General features: G+C 38.6%; 1 protein-coding gene across 2 annotated transcripts in view; it reads right to left on the bottom strand.

Moving 5' to 3' along the window:
• The window catches only part of CDADC1 (cytidine and dCMP deaminase domain containing 1), a 50320-nt gene that overhangs the window by 6411 nt on the left and 18337 nt on the right, over nt 1–25572 (bottom strand). For both annotated transcript variants that reach the window (XM_010363842.2, XM_030921877.1), the window contains exons 5-9: nt 20781–21350; nt 13988–14037; nt 9250–9419; nt 7048–7237; nt 1445–1505 (exon numbers count right to left, since the gene is read on the bottom strand). In XM_010363842.2, the coding sequence (XP_010362144.1) occupies nt 1445–1505; nt 7048–7237; nt 9250–9419; nt 13988–14037; nt 20781–21350 (1041 nt within the window). The remainder of the gene's footprint in view (nt 1–1444; nt 1506–7047; nt 7238–9249; nt 9420–13987; nt 14038–20780; nt 21351–25572) is intronic.

The following is a 25572-nucleotide window of genomic DNA, read 5'->3' on the forward strand; positions in this document are numbered from 1 at the left end:
CCGCCTCAGCCTTCCAAAGTGCTTGGATTACAGGCGTGAGCCACTGCACCTGGCCTAGTGATATCTTTTAATGAACAGATGTTCTTCATTGTAACAGATAAATTAATCTTTTTATGATTCATGCTTTTTGTATCCTTTCCCTAACATAGGAAATTATTCATTGGCCCCTTCAAACACTGTCATTGAGTATACATTGTTTAATCAGATGTATAGATAGACAGATAGATAGATAAGATAGATAGATAGATAGGGCCTTTTTTGCTGATAAATTTTTAAAAAGAAACATGCAGTGGATACGTACTTTTTTCCAAATTGCAAACAATACATTTTCTATTTGAATCAAATAAAGCTAATTCAGAACACTGAAAATCAATATATTCACAGAGAAATTATTCTAAGGCCTTTATATTTCTTGATTTTTCAAGGTTAAAAAATTGTTATTATCAAGAAAACTTACAGCAAACTTCCATTTACTTCAAATCCAAATAATTTGATAATATAGTTACTGTTTTATTTTTATTTTTATTTTTAGAGATAGAGTTTTCCCTGTCGCCTAGGCTGGAGTACAGTGGTGCCATCTCGGCTCACTGCAACCTCCACCTCCTGGATTCAAGTGATTCTCCTGCCTTAAACTTCCAAGTAGCTGGGATTACAGGCATGTGCCATGATGCCTGGCTGTTTTTTGTATTTTTAGTAGGGACGAGGTTTCACCATGTTGGCCAAGCTGGTCTCAAACTCCTGACTTCAAGTGATCCCCCTGCCTTGGCTTCCCAAAATGCTGGGATTATAGGCGTGAGCCACCATGCCTGGCCTATAGTTACTATTTTAAAATAACATTATATAGCACTCATGTCTAAAATTATGTGCCTAAGGAATTGTAAGACTTCTCAAAGATTACATTACATTCAAAATATCTGTAGTAGTATACGAATAATAAAGCTTTAAAGACTAGTAATTCATTATGGTAGCTGTGATGATTCTTCATCAGATTATTCAAGTAACCAGAACATTTCCAATCTGGGCAAATGTGGCTTTACTCTAGAAGAATGTATATATCCTCATCATTTGGTCCTGATCCATCTGTACTAATTATGCATATTTTTCCTTTCTCACTTCCCAGTAAGCTTTTGTTTTTTTATAGAAGAGCATTGTTGTTTACTGCTTCATATGCATTTAATTTATAAAGTCAATTTGTGCATAATTATTTGTATTAACCATTAACCTGTAGATTCTATAGGAGTAATTATTAATCGGCACTTTCCACAGCACCTAGCATATGGTAGACACACAAATGTTTATGAACAAATTGAATGGCAAAAATCTAACCTTCAAAAATAATATGCTCCATCTATTAACACAACAATTTTCATCACCTGATCATTTAAATTGACTGTATATCCTTTCTCCTCAGCAACAAAGTTCACCTCAATACCTAAATACTTACTTTCTCTCCTTTCAGGCTCATTTTGTTCAAGACCATAAGCTCCTGATGGATTCAGCTGCCACTGTAAGAGTGCACAAACATCTTACTTCCTTGTTTAAAAAGGATTTAATACATAGCATTCTCACATATTGATTTTAAACATCAAAACAACTTCTTAAAAGTGGAAGAAAAATGGCCGGGCATGGGTGGGTCACACCTGTAATCCCAGCACTTTGGGAGGCCAAGGTAAGTGGATTACCTGAGATGAGGAGCTCGAGACCAACCTGGCCAACATGGTGAAACTCTGTCTCTAATCAAAATACAAAAATTAGCCAGGCATGGTGGCACGTGCCTGTAGTCTCAGCTACTCAGGAGGCTGAGGTAAGAGAATTGCTTGAACCCGGAAGGCGGAGGTTGCAGTAATCTGAGATGGTGCCACTGCACTTCAGCCTGGGTGACAGAGCAAGCCTCCATCTCAAAAAAAAAAATTGAAAAAAATAGAAGAAAAAGGAGTTAGCATGTTCAAATTAACAAAGCCCTAGTAATACCACACTGAATGATCCTGAATGATATAACTTCTGGGATCCAAATCAATACTCTTAGAGAAGTTGAAGATTCTTTACATTCATTTTAATTGGAAGTAAGTGGAGGACCAGAGGATTAGAGTGACTTGTCTCAGGTTACACACTAACTACAGGCGGCAATAGAATTAGAACCTGTGCCCAGTACTATGGAATTAACACCACATTGTATTCAACTCCAGGTCCCAGATAATCTTAAAATAGCTAGAAAAGGCCTAGGTATTAAAGAATGAAAATATGACCAAGATAGGCCAGGCGTGGTGGCTCACGCCTATAATCCTAGCACTTTGGGAGGCCAAGGCAGGCGGATCATAAGGTCAGGAGATCAAGACCATCCTGGCTAACATGGTGAAACCCCATCTCTACTAAAAATATAAAAGATTAGCCGGGCGTGGTGGCGGGCACCTGTAGTCCCAGCTACTTGGGATGCTGAGGCAGGAGAATGGCAAGAACCCAGGGGGTGGAGCTTGCAGTGAGCTGAGATCACACCACTGTACTCCAGCCTGGAAGGCAGAGTGAGACTCCGTCTCACAAAAAAAAAAAAAAAAAAAAAAGTAAAAAGAAAATATGACCAGGATTACCTTGCCTTTTAATGTTGTTATATCATAAACTATTACTTGCATCATATCATATCATTTTATATCATATCATTTATCTCCTCTGATTACCATATTTCATCTCATTCAGGAATAAATAGGGAAGCCTGAAAATTCTCAGATATTACATAGAATATCAGAGCAGCAGAAAAGAAAAATGGAGAGTAATTGGTATCTTATAGCACAGCCCTTCTTTTCTCAGCTGGCTAGAATCTCTATCAGAATCACTAACGACTTAACCAAAAGGCCCTACTAGGGCACCAGTTAATCTGATGAATGAACTGATGCTTATGTGTGACACACAAATATGGATTACCTGGGAGCCTCTTCCATAAGCATCAGTTCACTCAACAGATTAACTAGTTAACATCATGAGCCTTGACGGGGGATGAGATACAGTACAAACATTTTACCATGTATTAAAAGTCCTTGGAAAGGGAGGACATCCAGAACTGGTTGGTCACTTATAGAAATGGGAGGTTTAGGCTAGTACCAAGAAAGAGAGAAGACTTAGAAAGGGTAGGAAGCCACATGAGAAATTACCAAAAAATGTTTAAAGTGAGGCATTTTTTGAAAGACATCAAACCACTAAAACCTATTAATTTGGGCAGACAAAGTAAAAACAAGTAACCCTGAATTCATGTTTAAGGACATTCATAAAAAGGCTTCTTATAACTGTAAAAACTTAGAAACAATCCAGGTGTCCAACAACATGGGAATGGTTAAATAAGTTAGACCTATGGGTTGGAATATTGTGTTAAATTATTTAAAATATTTTTTAAAGAACTTTTAGTGACACAGAAAATACAGCAACATGTTAATTGTGGTATCTATGAGTTGTGGGATAATACACATTCTTTTTTATTTTCCTAGTCTTCTACCATGAGCATATATTACTTTCATAATAAAAATAAGTAATATAACCTAATAGAGAAAAATCCACACATACTAAAGAGAAAACAAAGAATTGAGTACGTGGACATGGATATAGATTGATAAAAATCTATTCTTGAAAACAGTGTTGCCTAGTCCTAGCCTGGTTTGTGACAACACCACAGAATAGAACTACCTATCTCAAGGTCTACGGTAACATATCAAAAAGGAAAGCAAAAATCTTTCAAAGTTAATTTCAATTTACTTTAATCTTAAAAACAAATACCAAATTTATTGACACACACTATTTTTGACAATCTAAAAGGAAGAATATAATCATTACTGAAATTCTGATTTAGAACAAATTCTAGTTCATGTTAATTACTGGCATTTACAAAACTAGGTATCTAGCTAACCATCTACATAATATTTGCAGCCAGGTCAGATGAGAAGGATGAGAAGATGGACAGTTTGTCTTCACTAGAGGTAGAACAGAGAACAACCATGAAAAGCCTTTGGAACATGTGCCTGAGTGAGGGTACTCCCAGGAGGGTCTGGCTCAACTGGGTGCTTCCTTTCCCATCTCTGCCTTTGAATATCCTCTTAGTCTTCCTGCCTCCTTCTGCTTCTCTTGCCCTATCTTAAGTTCTTCTGATCTCTTCATTCTCTTTACAATTGAAAAGCTATTAAAATCTACCAGTAAGCAAGATATTTCAGAATTCTCCATAACCCATCACTCATAGTCCTGAAGAACTAGGTCACTTAATCTTTATGAGGAGAACTTGACAAATCTATTTCTTCATACTCTTCAGGAAGAATGAAGAGACAGAAAACAAAAACACAGAAGTAGAGATTTCTCTGACTAATTGCATATAAGCTTTTATTGAGTTTTACAAAAAAGGTCTTTCCCATCTCTGCCTTCTTTCAGTGCCATGTCAATACCCTCTCTATTTAAAATGTGATAAACTTCAAATAAAACAATTAGAAAAAAATGACAATATTACAAATGGTAAAAACTTATGATACTTCATATACACATGACAGACACTGGATAGTATGTTTCTATATTTAAAATTATATACATATATAATTATATATTATATGTTCAAGTTAATCATGTATATGTATGTTCTAGGTACCCTAGACTCAAACCGATGTATATGGCAGGAATGTAAAGCTGAAATTTATAAACAGTTCTTTTACATCCTTTTTCTTCCCACTGCAAATTCTAGTAGTTAAATGTTACATTAACTCATTCAATGCCAGGATTAAATCATTGGATGTCACAGAAACAACGTACAATTCTGGACAGGATCCTTTTGCTGTATAAAAGCAGTCCCCAACCTTTGTGGCACCAGGGACCAGGTACTGGTTTCATGGAAGTTTTTCCACAGACCAGATGGTGAGGAGTGGGGGATCATCAGGCTTTAGATTCTCATAAGGAGTGCACAACCTAGATCCCTCACATGGGCAGTTCACAATAGGGTTCACACTCCTATGAGAATCTAATGCTGCTGCTGATCTGACAGGAGGCAGAGCTTAAGCAGTAAGGTGAGCAATGGGGAGCGACTGTAAATACAGAAGAAGCTTCCTAACTGGTACCCAGGGGTTGGGGAACCCTGCTATACAAGACATTTCTTGGGCAGCTGATGAATCTTGACTGGAATCTGTGGTTAGTGGCAGTAATGTATCAATGTTTATTTCCTGCTTTTTATGGTTGTATTGTAGTTAGGTGGTTATTTCTCATTTGAGGAAATAAAGGGTGAGCTGGTATCATGTCAACAACTTCTGGGAAAAAATTTCTTTGCAGTGTTTTTGTAACTTTCCTGTATGCTTAAGGTTTTTTCCAAATAAAAAGTTTTTTTGAAAACCAAAATAGACTGAGAACAGTGGCTCATGCTTGTAATCCCAGCACTTTGGGAGGCTGAGGCAGGCAGATCGCTTGAGCTCAGGAGACAGAGGTTGCCAAGATGGAGCCACTGCACTCCAGCCTGGGTGAGATAGTGAGACCTTATCTCAAAACAAAAATCAAAAGAAAAAAAAAAAAACCCACAGAAACCAAAACCCAAATAGTGAAGAGGTATAAAGAGTTAAAAGTTATTGAGTTTTCCATGAACTACCTCAGTACATTTTCGGAAATATCAAATAAATTCTTTTTTTCTCGGGCCAGTCGTGGTGGCTCATGCCTGTAATCCCAGCACTTTGGGAGGCCAAGGCCGGTATATCGCCTGAGGTCAGGAGTTCAAGAGTAGCCTGGCCAACATGGTGAAACTCTGTCTCTATTAAAAATACAAAAAATTAGCTGGGCATGGTGGCCTATGTCTGTAATCCCAGACACTGGGGAGTGGAGGGGGGGCGGGAGTAGCAAGGCAGGAGAATCGCTGGAACCCGGGAGGCTGAGGTTGCAGTGAGCCGAGATCACGCCATTGCACTCCAGCCTGGGCAATGAGTGAAACTCCATCTCAAAATAAATACATGAATAAAAAAACAAACAAATAAATAAATATTCTTTTTTTTCTGATTTTTCTCATGAGAAATATGTGTGTGTGTGTGTGTGTGTGTGTGTGCACCTCCCTTTGTTTGGGGGGTGGGGGTGACCTTAAGCTACTGCAGAGGATCCCAACCCCCTGGCAGCAACCAGTACTGGTCCGTGGCCTGTTAGGAACTGGGCCACACGGCAGCAGGTGAGTGCAGGCTAGCGAGCATTACTGCCTGAGCTCCACCTCCTGTCAGATGAGCAGTGGAATTAGATTCTCATAGGAGCAGAACCCTATTGTGAACTGCGCACCTGAAGGATCAAGGCTGCGTGCTCCTTATAGAATCTATTGCCTGATGATCTGAGGTGGAATAGTTTCATCCCAAAACCATCACCCCATCTGTGGAAAAACTGTCTTCCACAAAACCGGTCACTCGTGCTGAAAAGGGTGGGGACCGCTGAAGTATTTTCACCTCTATCCACCACTCCAAGCCAGAAATGAGAGGGAAGAGAGCGGTCAGATACTTTTCTTTTATCAGCCACCAGATGGCACCAAAAGATCCACTGGCTCAATTCTCTGCAGAGATGTAAATGCATAAGGCAGGAATCCATAGCTGAACAGTTGCAGTTAGGTAAAGGTTTGCACATATAAATAAACTCAATAATAATAATTTGTTGAAACTCGGCCGGGCGCGGTGGCTTACACCTGTAATCCCGACACTTTGGAAGACCGAGGCGGGCGGATCACCTGGGCTCAGGAGTTTTGAGACCAGTCTGCACAACATGGCGAAACCCCAGCTCTACTAAAAATACAAAAATTAGCCGGGTATGGTGGCGGGCGCCTGTAATCCCAGCTACTCGGGAAGCTGAGGCAGGAGAATCACTTGAACCCAGGAGGCAGAAGTTGCGGTGAGCCGAGATCGAGCCACTGGCACTCCAGCCTAGGCGACAGAGAGAGACTCTCTCTCAAATAATAATAATAAATAATAATTCGTTGAAACTCTTTAAAAGGGTGGGAAGCAGTAACTTACAATATTGCAAAAGGGTACCTAACAACATAATACAAAATACACCTGAAAAAAATGTGCATCTACTTACTGTAAATTTGCTAACACCTTCAAGCTCCCCGAACCTCATGTAAGAGATGTCTGCCTTCTTTTTTCCAACATCCACATCTCCTGCATAGATTTGTTTTATGCCTGCACCTTTAATTAGAGGTACACACTCATCACATGGGCACTTTGTCACAAAAATCATGCTTCTTTCTTCTGGTTTTATTTCTTGACACCTACAAAAAAAATTATAAAATATCAGAAAGGTCGTTTGTGAAAGGGAAAGTTATTTTTTAGAAAAATCTTTAAACACTAAAATTGAGCTGTTTTAAAAACAGATTTATGATATTAATAATGATCATCAAGCCTTAGACTTGCTGAATTACTGAATGTTCAAAATATATAAACCTACAAAAGTGTTATGATACAACCTGAACATGACGATTATTATAACTAAAAATCATTTATTGATTCTAAGTAAGAGGTTCAGTTTCAGATTACAAAATAGATGAAATCAGGAAGATACAGACATCAAAGAAAGAGAGAAAAATTCCCCAATGCTTTCTAAGTAAGTATGTGTTTAGAATACTGGAATTAGATTTGAAACTGATACCTTCTTTAAGAGTTAATCATGTCTGACTAGACACTAACTCATCTTGTTAGACAAATGACACAGCCCTATCTGGTACCTACTGGATATTCAATAAATGTTTACTAAATGAATAATTAAATATTTAAGTTCTGTTTTGACTTATAGTTCCCTTACCCCTTCCCTATCATAGGATAATTTTAAAAAGAAAAGTTTCTATTTGACATATTCACACCTCTGTACAAAATGAAGCAAGTAAGTCTGTAATGAAGAGGACAAGGAAAAGAATGGAGGAAATTTTGGGTGAAATTTTGCATGCTGAGGGTAGTTCAGGTCTAAGGACTGCTCTGGTCTGGGGCTACAAGGACTGACTTCCGGGTTCTGAGGCTTAGGCAGCTCTCAGTCAGCCATCTTCAATTCCTCCACTGCCAGCCTTCCATATCCATCTTCCTTGTTGAGACTGTTACTTACATTCACCTGGACTAGGGCAACAGAATTCTGTGCATCTAGTCTGTTCAAACAATACTACCTACATAATCTATAGAGTGTGGCTCTGTCAATGCCATTCCATTTCCCCACTGCCTACCAAATGAAGCATAAACTCAAAGTCCTCTCGAGTCCAGTCCCAGCCTGTCCTTGTGAGCTGCATTTCCCTTGTGTCCACATTCCAACCTAACTGGAATATTCATGCTCCTAAACACACCACGGATTTTCCTACTTCTAGACCATTGCTTATGCTAGAAGCAAGAATGGTCTTCCCTTCCCTTCCAATTGCCTCAGTCTAGGAATCCTTTAAGCTCAGTTCAGATGCCAGTTCTTCCCTAAAACCTTTCCCTTGCACTCTCCCATTTGTCCACAGCAGCAGCAGAATGTCCGCAGCACTTTACATTTGCCCCTCCTACAGAATCCACAGCATGAGGTGGATACTGTCTCATATCCCCTACTGGATTAGAAGCTCTCCAAGGACAGGAGCCATGTCTTACACAGTTTTTTAATCCCTTAACCTTAATGGTAAGGTTAATGGTAAAGGCTGAGAAGTGTTTGTGACAATGATGTAAATTGATAGCTATAATCGTTAACAAAAGTTCTTTTAAAGCATTTGGTTCATTATAAAGTCCTATTCTGAATACTGCAGGCCATTGTAACACAATGGTAAGTATTTGTGTATCTAAACATAAAAAAGGTAACGTGTGATGTTACAATGGCTACTTCACTCAGTAACAGGAATTTTTCAGCTCTGTTATAATCTTATGGGAACACGTTGTGCATGTAGTCCATCGTTGCTCAAAATGTCTTTATGTGGTATGTAACTGTATTAATAAATGTGTGCTCCAGATTTAGAAGACAAAGGAGCTCTTAACATCCAGAAATATGAGAGTCTGAGCAAGATCCCAAAGGATAAACTTCAAGTAGTTTCATATTGGAGAGAGGGAAGGGAAAAAAAGACATGCTCAACAAATGGGAAGGCCTGCAGAGGCGTTAACCTCAGTTCAGGTCATAGCTTCAGGTCTGGCAGGACCAAGCCTTACCAAAAGTATGTTTCTGAAAGGAAACTTTCCTGGAATTTGAAAAAGGAAATAAATTGCAATTATAAGAAAATTAATTTCAACCAACACTTGCTACATTTTAAAGAAAAGTACACCAAGAAGGATTTCATACCTAAAAGTCAAGGCATTCTGTTCTGCATGTATGATGTATCTGAATTTCCGTATTTCTCTGTCTTTCTGCTTGTCATCCATGTGTGGGAAGTCAGCATACTCAGATCCAACAGGAAAAGCATTGTAACCACATCCTACGAAGTACATGGCACCTGTTCCATCACAACTTCTCTATGAGAGTAAGCAAATCAATGGTTAGTTTCAACATTCTGAAAAGGCACTTTGCAATGTATTTTTGAAGCTTGCTATCATACTTTGTATAATGAATATTCACTCAATTTTCTTTCTTTCTTCTTTTTTTTTTTTTGAGATGGAGTCTCGCTTTGTTGCCCAGGCTGGAGTGCAGTGGCCCCATCTCGGCTCACTGCAAGCTCCGCCTCCTGGGTTCATGCCATTCTCCTGTCTCAGCCTCCGAGTAGCTGGGACTACAGGCATGCACCACCACGCCCGGCTAATTTTTTGTATTTTTAGTAGAGACGGGGTTTCACCATGTTAGCCAGGATGGTCTCGATCTCCTGACATCGTGATCCGCCCGCCTCGGCCTCCCAAAGTGCTAGGATTACAGGCGTGAGCCACCGCTCCCGGCCAATTTTCTACAGTAAACTGAGTTATCAAAAAATATAATATCAGATCCTCCTACTGCAGATCCTTGTCAAAGCAAAATTCCAAGAAGGCTGACCACCTCTCTAATCTATAATCCTAAGGAAGTCCTTGTTTTTTGCAATTAATTAAATACTATCTTACTTAACTCACAAATTATTTCACTTGATTCAGATATTACTTCCCAAATAAATTATAAGATCCTGGAGAGCAGAAACCATGTTTTATATTTCTTTTCTATCCCTTCAACATGTTCGAGTGTTCTGTACATAGCAGATACTCAACAAGTGATGGTTAATTTGTTTTTTTTCTTTGAGACGGAGTTTCACTCTTGTTGCCCAGGCTAGAGTGCAATGGCGCGATCTCGGCTCACAGCAACCTCCGCCTCCCAGGTTCAAGCGATTCTCCTCCTTCAGCCTCCCAAGTAGCTGAGATTACAGGCATGCACCACTACGCTCGGCTAATTTTTTTGTATTTTTTAGTAGAGACAGGGTTTCTCCATGTTGGTCAGGCTGGTTTCAAACTCCCAACCTCAGGTGATCCACCCTCCTTGGCCTCCCAAAGTGCTGGGATTACAGGCATGAGCCACCGCACCTGGCTGCGATTGTTAATTTCTTATGTGCTCTGTGCCATGCTACTGGTTAGCAAGTCGAAAACTTTTAAATACTTTAAACAGAAAATTTCTGTTGTGGGGCTAAAAATGTGCTACTCTGATTTAGTTGGAAAATAAAAAATGCATTTTCATCTTCAGTATTTATTGAACCTCTATTATATGCATATTATTATAGAACTTCTTACTTCAATGGCTTTCTTCTCTTTTAAAGAGAAATAGTAGTTAATATCAATGCTTTATCAATTATTAGAATGAAATATTTTATCAATATTGTGTGTGTAATAGTTTGGAATATACTATAAACCTCATAAATTTCAAAATGTTATAATTACTCATGATAATATCAACAGACTCATTACTGTAGCAGCTTCATAAAAATCATGTAATAGTAAGCAAACAGAAGCCTGCAAACAAAATATTATCTCATTAATAAATCTGTTTGAACATTTACTAAATGTCAAACATCATGCTGATTTATTTATTTATTTATTTAGAGACAGGGTCTCGCTCTGTCACCCAGGTTTGACTTCCTGGGCTCAAGTCATCCTCCCACCTCAGCCTCCCAAGTAGCTGGGACCACAGGCGCATGTCACTATGCCTGGCTAGCTTTTTCATTTTTTGTAGCGATGGGGTCCCACCATGATGCCCAGGATTGTCTTGGACTCCTGAGCTCAAGCAATCCTCCAGCCCCAGCCTCCCAAAGTGCTGGGATTACAGGCATGAGCCACTGTGCCCAGCCATACTGAGTTTTATATGCATCATTTCATTTGATCAATTCTTGAAACAACCTAAAGAGTGATACTACTAATATTACTGTTTTACAGATAAGGAAACTGAGGACAAGAGTGACTAATTGTCTAGGGTCACAAAATGAGTAAGTAACATAGCCAGAATTCAAGCCCAGGTTACTTGACTCTAAGCCATGTCTCTTTCCATTTCACCGTGCTGCCTACCGGCCTACTCTAGAGATAACTAGAAACTGACATTCTCCACAAAATTTTTAAGAATGAGATGTTAGGCCGGGCGCGGTGGCTCAAGCCTGTAATTCAGCACTTTGGGAGGCCGAGACGGGTGGATCACGAGGTCAGGAGATCGAAACCATCCTGGCTAACATGGTGAAACCCCGTCTCTACCAAAAATATACAAAAAACTAGCCGGGCAAGGTGGCGGGCGCCTGTAGTCCCAGCTACTCGGGAGGCTGAGGCAGGAGAATGACGTAAACCCGGGAGGCGGAGCTTGCAGTGAGCTGAGACCCGGCCACTGCACTCCAGCCTGGGTGACAGAGCCAGACTCCGTCTCAAAAAAAAAAAAAAAAAGAATGAGATGTTAAGCCAAAAGGCTGCTGAGCATTCATGTACACACAAATGAGAGTTCCAGCCACTGGCTAGACCTATGCTAGGTGCTGGAATACAACTGTAAACAAGACAGAGAGTCCCTACCCTCATGAGCCTTCTAGTCTGGGGAGGGTAAGAAATTGGACAGGTAACTTTAACTGTGATGAATGTCACAGACAAGTTGTACAGAGCGCTATGGATTTTCTGTCTGAGGAGCCTAGTATTCTAGTAGGAGTTAACAGTTGGGGTAGAGGTAAGTAGAGTCAAGAGGTATTTTGAAGGTGGAATCCATTGTGCTAGGTGATCGTATGTGTACAGTAACAGACGAGATGGTGACTACTAGTGAGGGAGAAGGTTAGCAGGGAAGATAATGGATGAGTTGAACTTGAGGAGTTTGTGAAACATCAAAGCAAATAGATTACTTTCTGTGAAGTCCTTGAGGCAAAATGTAGGCTCACCTTTCAGTCAGCTATATAGTTACTAAATATCTCTTGATTCTAGCCTCCTAACACATCCCCACAACTCCAAGTCCTCATATCTCTTTTATTAATCTCCCTATTTCCTGTCTAGCCCTACTTCATTCATTTATAATGCAAATCTGATCAAATCATTTCTCCACTTACAATATTCTTGGACTGCACTGTCCAATACAGTCACCACTAGCCACATGTGGTTAGTCTAGATTGACAGGCGCTGCAGGTGTAAAATACACATAGAATTTTGAAGATTTAATATTTTTTGAATGCAGAATATTTCATTAGTAATTTTTATTGATTACATGATTAAATATTTTCTTAAAATTAATTCATCTGTTTTCCTTTTAAAAATATGGCTCCAGCCAGGCGAGGTAGTTCACACCTGTAATCCCAGCACTATGGGAGGCCAAGGCAGATGGATTACGAAGTCAAGAGATTGAGACCATTCCAGACAACATGGTGAAACTCCATCTCTACTAAAAATACAAAAATTAGCTGGGCGTGGTGGCGCGGGCCTGTAGTCCCAGCTACTTGGGAGGCTGAGACAGGAGAATTGCTTGAACCCAGGAGGCAGAGGTTGCAGTGAGCCGAGACTGCGCCACTGCACTCCAGCCTGGCGACAGAGCGAGACTCTGTCTCTCTCTCTATATATATATATGGCTCCTAAAAATTTAAAATTCAGTTTGAGGCTTGCCTTTTCTCTCTACTGGTTAGTGCTGTTCTATAGTATGTCACTGCCAGGATAAAGTCCAAAATCTTTACATGGGATATAGGGTTCTTCATGGTCCAGTCCAATTTGTTGCTTACTCTATGTGCCAAATCAAATGCATTTTCCCATATTCTCTCTCTCACCCCAATCTCTGTGTGTTATTCTCCTGGTCCCATTAACTTGCTGTGTCTGATTATATCCTCCTAATCTTCAAGAACATTAACATTATTAATATTAAGAATATTCAGGGCAGGCATGGTGGCTCACACCTGTAATCCCAGCACTTTGGGAGGCAGAGGAGGGTGGATTGCTTGAGGCCAGGAGTTCAAGACCAGCCTGCTCAACATGGCAACAGTGGTGGTACATGCTTGTAGTCTCAGCTATTCAAGAGGCTGAGGCATAAGAATCACTTGAACCCAGGAGGCAGAGGCTGCAGTGAGCCAAGATTGCACCACTGCACTCCAGCCTGGGTGACAGAGGGGGACTCTGTCTCAAAAAAAAAAAAAAAAAGAATATTCACCAAGAATATTCATGTTATCCTCCTGGTCCTATTGACTTGCTCTGTCTGATGAAATTATCTTATTCTTCAAGAATATTAATATTATTAACATTAATAATATTCACCAAGAGTATTTACTCATTTTTCTAAGCAAAGGTTCCTCCTCTATGTTCTCATGATATCAGTTATAATTACACTTACATATCAGTTATTTTTTACTTCTACATCTCCATCACTAAACTATGAGGCCATAAAATGTGATCTTTAATCCCCAGCATTCACTGTGGCACAGTGCCTAACCTGTAGAGAGTGTTTAACAAATGTTTGCTGAATGAATGCGTCTATCTGGAAGATTGTTGAGGGAATGAGCAAATCTTTATCGATCTTCATAAATGCACCATTACAAAAATATTAATCTTAATGGTCAATAACCTGTAATGCACCAAAGACTGAACTATGTTTAAACAAAATCCAGGTTAAATATTTAAAGAATTGTTTTCATACTTACAGATTTCCCTTCTGCCCAAATGACTGCCCCAACTCCTGTTTTATGATCCTCTGAAAGATATATGGCATTTAACTCAGTAAAAATTATGATGTTAGTTTTAGAAATATATTTTTCCAAAAATAATAAAAAAACTTGTATCGAAACATACTTCATAAATGCAGCAGCAATCCTTGATATCTTCACTAATTACAGAAAAGTATTAAACACTTTTAAGTATGGAATGTGGGAGCTAGGTACCAAATAACTAGAGAGAGTCACTACCAACTCAGTCACACATACGTATGTGGAGGCCACTAAATGGCAATGTCCACAGTCAGTTCCCTCAAAGCTGTAGCCAGGACTAAGTGCAACTTCATTGATTCTCCATTAACAAGCCAGTTTCTAAACGACTACTTCTGATAGATGATAAAATTGAATAACGGTTTCAGAACTAATGAATTTTGTGTAATAACTGTTCACAACAACCAAATTTGTCTTTTCTCAGTATTATTTATACTCTAATCATGGAAAATATATCTTATGAAAATGTTCTTGCTAAGAAAAAAGTTCAAACATCTCATACAAACATAAATAAATCTTTATGGGTCTAGCTATCTATCTGTTGCTAGAAAGTACATGAAGAGAATTCTGGTTTAAACACAATATTGTCCTTTCCCTGACTTTCAGTTTACCTTGAGGGAAAAAGAATGCAAGTTAATGACATCTTGCCCATTTCTAAATCAAATAGCAGAAGTTATAAACAAACATAAGACTGTAATTTCCCTGTAGAACCAAAACCTTTGCAAAAGTAAAGCTGTACTTCTTAAAACCATTAATCTGAAACAGAAAATTTAAAAAAATAGAAATTCAACATATTAAGGATTTACTTTTTCCTTCTATACAATGTTGAGTTTCAAATTTCTAAGACAAATTACACTAATTAGGAAAACCATAGTATTTATCAAAATCTTAATAAGGGACTTAGGTAGTTAAGTGGCACATTTACATATAGAAAATAACAATTATCTGTGAACTTACCCTAGGGCATTTTCATTTTGGGGAGGATTAACTGAAACTGTGGTTTCACCCTACAATTTCCTAAAAGTGAATCCCTCCAATGATAACATTTTTAAATACCTACTTTCCAGTAAAGGTACAAAGAAAATTTGTGCCACAATTGCATTAAAAACTACAATGAATGTCTTATTAAGAGGTTAACTTTAAAACAGTTATGATACTCTAATAAAATTTCCCATCTCAAATTCAAGCAAGCTCTGGTTTTCAAAATTATACCACAAAGCATTTGTATAACTTATGTTAAACATGTTTATTCATGATCTCATTTTTACCCTAAAGGTAAAGCAGATAAAATTTCCATTTCTAGATGCAGAAACAGGCAAAGAAATATACTAAAACTTAGCCCTCCGGATCCAACTTGCTTGGCCTTTCCTCCACCTTGCACCATGACATAAAGAATTCCTTGACACAGCCTGGCCAACATAGTGAAACCTCGTCTCTACTAAAAATACAAAAATTAGCCAGGTGTGGTGGTGCATGCCTGTAATCGCAGCTACTTGGGAGGCTGAGGCAGGAGAATTGCTTAAACCTGGGAGGCGGAGGGTGCAGTGAGTCAAGATCGTACCACTTCACTCCAGCCTGGGGGACAGAGAAGGACTCCATCTCAAAAAACAAGAAAAAAGAAATCCTTGACAAAAATTTCCATTTATTGAATGCCTGTTATGTTCCAAGTACTGTGAGAGCTGAGGATGCAGTGGTGAGGGAAACTGTAGTCCCTTCCTCATATGACTTACAGTTGGATGGTGAAGGAGAACAGCAACAAGGAAACAAACAGTACTTTATGTGCTGTGCTCTGAAGGAAATGAACGAGGCTGAACGGCAGAGTGCATGGGATGACTTCCTTCTATAGAGTAGAGGGAAAAGGGATTTTGGTGTAAACAAAATTGGGTTCCTTCCCAGACCTTTAGAGTTTAACATGAGTGGGCAAGAATACAAATTAATGGCTTTATGCTCATTTCTAAGGTAAGTGGCAGAAGTTATAAACAGAAGATTATATTTGCCTGCAAAACCAAAATCTTTAAAGTTTTATTTTTGCATAAATCTAAAATGAAAAAACAAAAGCAGAATAAAAATTCTCCCTATTAAGAGCCCCCTTTTCTACCATCAACATTGCATGTTTTTAATGTTATGTTTCTTAGTCACAGAAGCCACTTTTTCTGTTTCAGCCTGGGGACAGACTAAACCTTGTTAGGAGGGGAAAAAAATGTGATTTTTCCATCAGCATGCAGCTCTACTGCTTAGCTAAGGTTGGTTACATCAACAGAACATTCTTTACTGCTTGTCTTTTAAAATAGGAATAAATTTTCATCCATATAAAACAGATTTGATGTCACCCAGCACCCAGGCTGGTGACAGATGAGGTAATTTCTCAAAAATCTTTTCATGTCTATAATTTTTACAGAAATTGCTCCCTATGATCTAGTCATTCGCAGGGTTTTGTCTACAACTTTGAAGGAAAGGTCAACTTACGATCACTGAGTCAAATTCCTGGGGCTCTTTGATCACTGAAAATCAGAGGGGAACTTTTTGTTCTAGAACACAAGTGTGGTTATTTCAGCTCCCAATCCTGTGGTCATGTCAGTGTCCAAGGTGTTCCACAGACCTCTTGCATCAAAATTACTGGATGCTTGTTTTTAAAATTAAAAAAAAAAAAAGAGGCAACTCCTGGCTACCATGGAAGTCCCCTAAATCAACCTCTCTGAGAGAGGCAGGTAAGACTTAGGAATCTGCATTTCTCCTGAGCTCTACCTTGATTCTCAGGCATACTCATATCTGAGAACCACTGAGTTCTGTTTTAAAAGTTAACTTTTTTGATTACTCCAGCCTACTCTCATCATCAGCACTGTGGTCCAGGAGGAAAGCGTAATCCTTAGCTTTGGAAAACACCTAATCTGATGAGAAAGCAAGACATGAAGAGATCACAACTCAGTACTTAAACCAGATAGATAAGACGTGATGCCTTCCTCCTGCTTTTTCCCCCAAGAATCTAAACACATTCTTTCCACTGTTTTGCTACCTCCAGGTATTCTAGAAACATACTTTTGGAACTCCTGGCCTCAAGCAGTCCTCCTGCCTCAGTCTCTCAGTGCTGGTATTACAGGCGGGAGTCACCGCACCTGGCTAGTAACATACTTTTCATGACATCTCTATGGATCCTCTTTATTCATCATTCAAAAAGCAATTATAAGCAACTACTTTCAATTCATTTTAGAACTCTGTTGTTAGAGGTTTTGGAATTCATTTTAATCATACGTACATTTTTAAATGAAATGGTATCTCCATCTATTAATCAGGGAGAAATGAGGTCATCAAACCAAACTGAATAATGTGAAATTAAAAGCTTAATTGGAAGCACACTGTATCATAGGGATATCCACCAATGTTAAATGAGATACATATATAAATCACCAAGCTCAGTGCTTGACACATAGTAGGTGTTCCATAAACTGTCATTGTTATTATTTATCAAGGAAGAATTACAGGTCCAGAGTCCCTGATTTGAAATCTCTTACATCAAGTTTTTTTGATTTTTTTTTTTTTTTTTTTTTGAGACGGAGTCTCGCTCTGCCGCCCAGGCTGGAGTGCAGTGGCCGGATCTCAGCTCACTGCAAACTCCGCCTCCCGGGTTCACGCCATTCTCCTGCCTCAGCCTCCCGAGTAGCTGGGACTACAGGTTCCCACCACGTCGCCCGGCTAGTTTTTTGTATTTTTAGTAGAGACGGGGTTTCACCATGTTAGCCAGGATGGTCTCGATCTCCTGACCTCGTGATCCGCCCGTCTCGGCCTCCCAAAGTGCTGGGATTACAGGCTTGAGCCACCGCGCCCGGCCGTTTTTTTGAATTTTGATGCACTTATTTTGTGATCAAATCTGACCCAAACTGAGTTATTTATAGCCCTCAATTATTCTGCTGAGAGAAAATATTCCTACTTTTTTCACTCTGTATGTATTAATGTGATTACAGGGTACTATCCCAGACCCCATTGGGAGTTCTATATAACAGTATATGTACCATATTACCTTTTAAAAATCTGGATTGGGCATTGGTGGCTCATGCCTGTAATCCCAGAACTTTGGGAGGTTGAGGCAGGAAGATTGCTTACACCAAGGAGTTTGAGACCAGCCTGGGCAACACAGTGAGACATCTCTACAAAAAATAAAAAAGTGGCTGGACATGGTGGTGTTCTCCTGTAGTACAAGCTACTCAGGAGGCCGATGTGGGAGGATTGCTTGAGGCTGAGAGGTTGAGGGCTGCAGTGAGCCATGAGTGCCACTGCACTTAGCCTGGGCAATAGAGTAAAACCCGTCTCAAAAAAATAAAATAAAATCTGAAAACTTCTGAATTCCTTTTCATCTGGCTCCAAAAATTTTGCATAAGGGATTGTGGACCCTTTATCTTTGGATAAAAAGATTTGTTTTATCCATTCAACACACATTGTGTTTAGTGCTAAGGAAAAAATGATTAAGACATGGTTTCTTCCCTGGAAGAGTGCACAGTGGAGTACAGTGAGTGACAGAGGAGTTGCACCCTATTCAGGATTTGAGTTCCATGTAAACAAAAAAAAAAATCACCAACAATTAACCTTGAAAAATCTTTTAAATTGCCCATCAAGTGCATAAGCAGGGCTTTATGTACAAAATTCTGCACAATAGTGGGTATATTTATAATATAAAATATAACTATAGAGTAATAAAGAATATAAATGCAAATGTATACATACTGCATCTTTAAACACTGGAATCATAGCTGGTATGATAAGGTGTTGTATAGAAGCAAGAGGTACTAAGATCCAGTAAAACAACAGCAGATTCACATCTCCCTCTTACTCTGGAACACAGGGAGGGTTCTGCTGAATTCTAATTAGTGAAGGGTAATTAGCGAATTATAGCTACAACAGCTGTTCCCATTTATGTTTTCTGTCTTTTTGAATGGTTTACAGAAAAATTCTTTACAAAGCTGGAGTTGGCAAAGAAACAAATATATAACCCACAATAGAAGATAATTACATGAAACCAGACTTTTACACAATGCAATTGTTTGGGGTCATATAATGTGTGCCTACAGAATTAAAATCTTTAATAAGAATTGAGCAATTAGGCCGGGCGCGGTGGCTCAAGCCTGTAATCCCAGCACTTTGGGAGGCCGAGACGGGCGGATCACGAGGTCAGGAGTTCGAGACCATCCTGGTGAACACGGTGAAACCCCGTCTCTACTAAAAAATACAAAAACTAGCCGGGCGAGGTGGCGGCGCCTGTAGTCCCAGCTACTTGGGAGGCTGAGGCAGGAGAATGGCGTGAACCCGGGAGGCGGAGCTTGCAGTGAGCTGAGATCCGGCCACTGCACTCCAACCTGGGCGACAGAGCAAGACTCCGTCTCAAAAAAAAAAAAAAAAAAAAAAAAGAATTGAGCAATTATTAACTCTGCTGAACATCAGAACACCTTGTAGAACTTTTAAAAACATAGACCTTGGCCATATTTGGTTAGGGACATGGTTTAACAGGTCTGGGTTGGGGTTTGAGCATCTGTACTTTTTATAAATGTTTCAATGGTGATTCTGATTTGCTGCCAGCTGAGAACCTCCCTTCTGTTGACTACTGCAGACCAGCAGCATCTGTAGAGACCCTTTCTGATTACTTTCTCTTCTTTCTTGGGATAATTTTTAAATCCTACTACAGTACACTCCTCAAACAAATCTTACTCTACTGCTCCTCCTGCCTATGTTTTTCCCCTTTATTTCAAAGATGCATTTTAAAAAGTGATCATGATTCTATGTTGAGAAATCTTACATCAGGTAAGATGTGAAAATACTGTTCCATGTTTGTAAATACAGATGCCGTCTTTTACCATAACAAAGAATAATTCCAAGTAGTATTTTCCTTTTCCAAATATACAACTTAATAGAATACAGTAAAAATGTTTGATTTCTCAACTTGCTGATTGAAGACATACCAGCAACTGGAAGAATCTGCAATAATCACCATTCCTTTACCTTGATTCTATTAGTTATTTTGAATTAATGTTAAAGATTTTTAAAACTTTTTAAGTATTCAGTACATCAAAATATTGAAGAGTTAACAAAAATGAGTAATTTTGGTTTTCTCCTTTTTCTTTTTATTTTTTTGGAGACAGAGTCTTGCTCTGTCTCTGGAGCTGGAGTACAGTGGTGCTATTGTAGCTCACTGCAACCCCAAACTACTGGGCTCAAGCAATCTTCCTGCTTTAGCTTCCCAAGCAGCTGGGACTACAGGCACGCACCACCACACACCACCATGCCCAGCTAATTTTTTTTGTATTTTTTGTTAGAGTCGAGGTCGTGCTATGTTGCCCACGCTGGTCTTGAACTCCTGAGCTCAAGCGATCCTCCTGTCTCAGCCTCCTAAAGTGTTGCAATTACAGGCATGAACCACTGCACTGGGCCTCTCCTTTCTCTTCTTGTCCTACCTTTAGTGGAGGGCTCAAGGAACAGTGAAATCATAAAATCAAGAAGCAGAAAGAAGGGCCTAGATTAATGAGGCCCTGATGTAGAAATGTGGTACTGAATATAAAGCCACAAGGAATCCCAAAATTGCTGGGAGAAAGAGTTGTCTACCTAAGGGACTCACTAACTTCTCTATACTGTATGAACAGCAAAACTTTAGTAACTAAGAGTAAATGAACTCTACTATAAATGAGACGAACACTTCAGAGACAAATACAACCCAACCAATCAGCCCCAATTTACGATCTATGTAACTCACCAGTTCGATATGCCAATAACCTGGCCTGAACCATGCAGTGCCTTGATATTTCCTGTGGCAAACTTTGATTGTGAATTTCATTAATTTGTTCTGGATTGCTACAGTAAAATCCGAAGTGTTTAAAGTTCGGCACACTGGAAGCTACTGTGGCCAAAAGTAGGATAAGGTCTTTCATGTTTTGCCTTAGATTGCTAAAGTATGGATTTTCACACAGGTTCTCCAAACCTATAGTCATCAGTATTTGCTTATGCATTTCTTCATTTGAAACCAAAAATAACATTTCATATTCTTTTATTCTTTCTTGTTTACATTCATAATAAAAGTCAGTGTTAGCATCCGGCAATGTTTTTGTAATTTTTTGAATAAAGTCACATTTGTAAGAGGTCTCCTCTACAAACTGCACCATATAACACACCAAAGGTTGAAGTAAGACACACACATGGGCCCGACTGTTTGACTTCAATCTTTCCACTGCTTTGGCATCTAACTTTGCATCTTCAGAACTAGAAGCCTCCGTAAGCAAACTTATTTCTGGATCAGCAGGCCAATATGAAATTCGGTTAACTCCAGCTGAAATACAAAATTTGAAAGGTAATTATGAGATACATACTGAATTTAGGGTTTTCATGATAAAATCCACCCTATCATTGCAGTATATCTAGAACCCTCAATATAATAAATGTCTATTACCAAGTCACCTATTATGTAGCCTGAAGGTTGGCAAACTACCACCCACAGGCCAAATCTAGTCCACTGCCAGTCTTTGTACAGCTCACAGGTTAAGAATGGGTTTTATGGCCGGGCGCGGTGGCTCAAGCCTGTAATCCCAGCACTTTGGGAGGCCGAGACGGGCGGATCACGAGGTCAGGAGATCGAGACCATCCTGGCTAACGCTGAAACCCCGTCTCTACTAAAAAATACAAAAAACTAGCCGGGCGAGGTGGCGGGCGCCTGTAGTCCCGGCTACTCGGGAGGCTGAGGCAGGAGAATGGCGTAAACCCGGGAGGCGGAGCTTGCAGTGAGCTGAGATCCGGCCACTGCACTCCAGCCTGGGCGACAGAGCGAGACTCCGTCTCAAAAAAAAAAAAAAAAAAAAAAAAAAAAGAATGGGTTTTACATTTTAAAATATTGGACAAATCAAAAGAACATTTTGTGACACATCAAACTGTAGGAAATTCAAATTTCAGTGTCCATAAATAAACCTTTATTGAAACACAGACACACACACCCATTCACTTATATAGTTTTTGGGTGCTTTCGTGTGACAGAGTTGAGTAGCTGTGATGGACACCACATGGCCTGCAAATTCTAAAATATTTATTATCTGGCCTTTTCAAGAAAAAGTTACCCAGCCTCTAACACAGTTCCTGGGAATGCATTTGTGGAATTACTGGTGTTGTGAAGTGTGATCCCAAAGCCCAGCGCTAAAACTATATACTCAAAGAGTCCTCCATGGTGCCATGGCTGTTTTTTAAAATGTTACAGGGAACAACTAATATTGCCTAGAGTTTTCTATCTGGAATAAATACTTCTTCCATGCATTAAAAATGTTCCTGTCCACAGACTGAGAATTCTTCTGAGAATTCATTCTAGGAAAATATTCTAAATATAGAGAAGAAATCTCATGCATGCACAGCATTCTTTAAAATAGCAAGCAAAAATGTTAAACAAAAAACCAAAACCCAAAAACCTAAATGACCAAAATAGGGGAATGTTTGATTATGGTCCTTCTCATAATAAAAGTTATCAAAAATGTCCACGAAGAATTTATAACATGAAAAAATTCTTATGTGATGATGGGATGGTGTTTGAGGAAAGAATTTATAACATGAAAAAATTCTTATGTGATGTTGGGATGATGTTTGAAGGGCAATATTAACTTTCCAAAGCTCACAAAATTAAAGACAAAACAACAAACTAAACATCATTTTTCAGCAATATTAACTTTCCAAAGCTCACAAAATTAAAGACAAAACAACAAACTAAACATCATTTTTCAATCAGTGTGACAAAGGAAAGGTTAGTAATGTTTAATATACAGAAAATATTTCAATTCATTAGAGCACATATGAATTGACAAGAATAAGGCCTAAAGAGAGACAAAAGGATATGAACAGACAATTTGTAAAAGAGAAAACATAACAGGATAACAAACGTGAAAAAAATATTTTAATTTATATTTGAAATGGAACGATGAGATGCCTTATACATAGTTAAGTACACAAATGTTCATCAATTAATGAACAGTTTACAACAAAGAGACCCCTTTGCTATTACTGCATGTCATTTCAGCTAGGAGAGACTTTTTTTTTATGATTGTACCCAGAAGCAAATAGAAAGATAGCCCACAGAATGTTCTACCCTTCAAAATAATTGATGAACTAAAAAGTCTAAGTCAAACAAATGAACATTCTATCCACTCCCTGGTACTCCTGACTCACTGTGGCTTATGCTGCAAAGCAATTTTGAAGGCCTCAAACCTCATATCAGAGTGTTTCCTCTGGTAGCATTTCACCTTCCCTCTGTTCGAGTTCTCATAATCCATTTCCTAACCAGCAGTGATGGTAAACCTTGCATCTAGGCATCTTAGTTGCTCCCAGTAATCCTGATTTAAGAAGAGGGGGAAAATCCTCTTTAGACAGACATTTGTGTATTAGTGGCAAATGCTAAAGCACAGTTTCTCAAATTTTTTGATCTCAGGATTCCTTAACACTCTTAAAAATTATTGAGGACCACAAAGAGCTTTTATTTATGTAAAATGTATCTACTGATATTTATTGTACTTGAAAATTAAAACAAAATTTAAAATATTTATTAATTCATTAAAAATAACAATAATCTGTTATACATTAATATAAATAACATTAGCTTTATGAAAAAAATTTTCCAAAACAAAAACTTGTAAGAATGAGATTGTTTTAAATTTTTACAAATATCTTTAATATTTGGCTTAATAGCAAAAGGAAAACTAATAGTTATCAGTTTCACTGGAAAATTAAGAAGAATGGAAGGACAAAACTGAGCAGCAGAATTCGTATAGACATTTAAATTTAAATATTAAAAGCCCAATTGAGATTTTCAGGGAGGGTTTGTTTTGCCCTTTGGCCTCATGAATGGGTTTCATGAATGGGCTTCGGTGGCCTATAAACTCTGTAAAATTCTATTCTAAATTTTGCACATTTATTTTGTTCCGGTTAATTCCAGAAGACATTTCAAACATTTTTCTTACATCATATAAGTACTTAAATAAATTGACAATTATAAAAATAGATCAGTGAAATGCACCTTATATTTTAATAAAAAATGTTTTCAGAAATAGATAAGTGAAAGCTGAGTGTTTCTTTGATAGATTCCCCTGTACTATAGGAGTGATAATTGCAGCTATTGCAATAGTAGTAATTGTTAAATGGATACTAATGAATAGCATAGCATAGTGGGTAAGAGTTTATATAGCACAGGCTCTAGAATCAGATTAAGTAGGTTCAAATACCAGTTCTGCCAGTAACTTAAATAATTTTATTAATGTTTATTAAATTTAAATAAAACTAACTTGCCAGCAAGTTAAATAATGTCTCCCAGTCTCAGTTTCCCTATTTGTAAAATGGGGGAAATAATGGTAGCTAACTCATAATTCATTATGAATTCAGTGAGTTAAACTTGAAAAGACTTATTACAGTAGCTGGCACATAAAGATTTGATAGTAGTTTATATGGATGCTATCTCATATTAGCATATATAGAATTAATAGTGTATCACTATACCTTTTTTTTTTTTAATAGAGACCAGTCTGTCACTCAGGCTGGAGTGCAGTGGTGACATCATTGCTTATTGTAACTTCTAACTCCCATACTCTACCAATCCTCCTGCTTCAGCCTCCAGATTGGCTGTGATTGCAGGTGTGCACCACCACACCCAGCTACTTTTTTTTTTGGTAGAGACGGGGTCTTGCTATGTTGCTCAGGCTGGTCTTGGGCTCCTGGCCTCAGGCAGTCCTCCCACTGGCCTCACAATGTTGGGATTGCAGGTGTGGGCCACTGCCCCTGGCCTGTACTATGCTATCAACTCCATATATGGAATGGTATTTTCCCTTTCAGAGCTCTTTAAAGCTCTGCAGAAGATTTACATGTGTTTATAGAGCTAAGAGAAATCAGAGAATGGAAACTGAGTGTGTAATAGAAATTTAACTCTTCATGTTATATAATCATGCATAATTTCTATCTTCATTCTCTGAAGTTGCCTAGAGCACCATCACAGCTAGGAAACTTCCATCGTGAATTACCTTATTTCCAAAACCAAGTAACCAAATAATTGTCTCAAGAGAGGAAAGACAAAACTGTTACAAGCTAAAATATTTGGGGATTTGTGTGGCTTGAATAGGGCACCACAAAGTTTTATAATGCCTGATCTAGCCCTGTGCCTAACAGTTTATTTAAATCTTAATGCTAATGTTAATTAGTTCCCAGGTGGTTGACCTTATAAGAAAACACTGTGGTATTTTAATGTGGTAAACATGTGAAGGCCTATGGCTCAGTTAATCACTCCCACAACTTTGAGCTGTGGGTCTTACTGGTGGAAGGAACTGTAACAGGTCTTTGCTCTTGTCATTAGATATCAGAGAAATGAAATTGGTTGGAATTGTAAGCAGTGAATAGATGTGTTGTTAGAATGATTCCATCACTTATACATTGCTTAAAATTCTAATAAAGTAACTTGCTTTGTAAAAAAAAAAAAAATTGGCTTAATAGAAAACAGCTGGATGCTCAAATTTGCTTCTGTTTTCAATCTGTTGCAA

The sequence above is a fragment of the Rhinopithecus roxellana genome, chromosome 18, assembly GCF_007565055.1.
Source record: "Rhinopithecus roxellana isolate Shanxi Qingling chromosome 18, ASM756505v1, whole genome shotgun sequence".
In the NCBI taxonomy this organism is placed as follows: Eukaryota; Metazoa; Chordata; class Mammalia; order Primates; family Cercopithecidae; genus Rhinopithecus; species Rhinopithecus roxellana.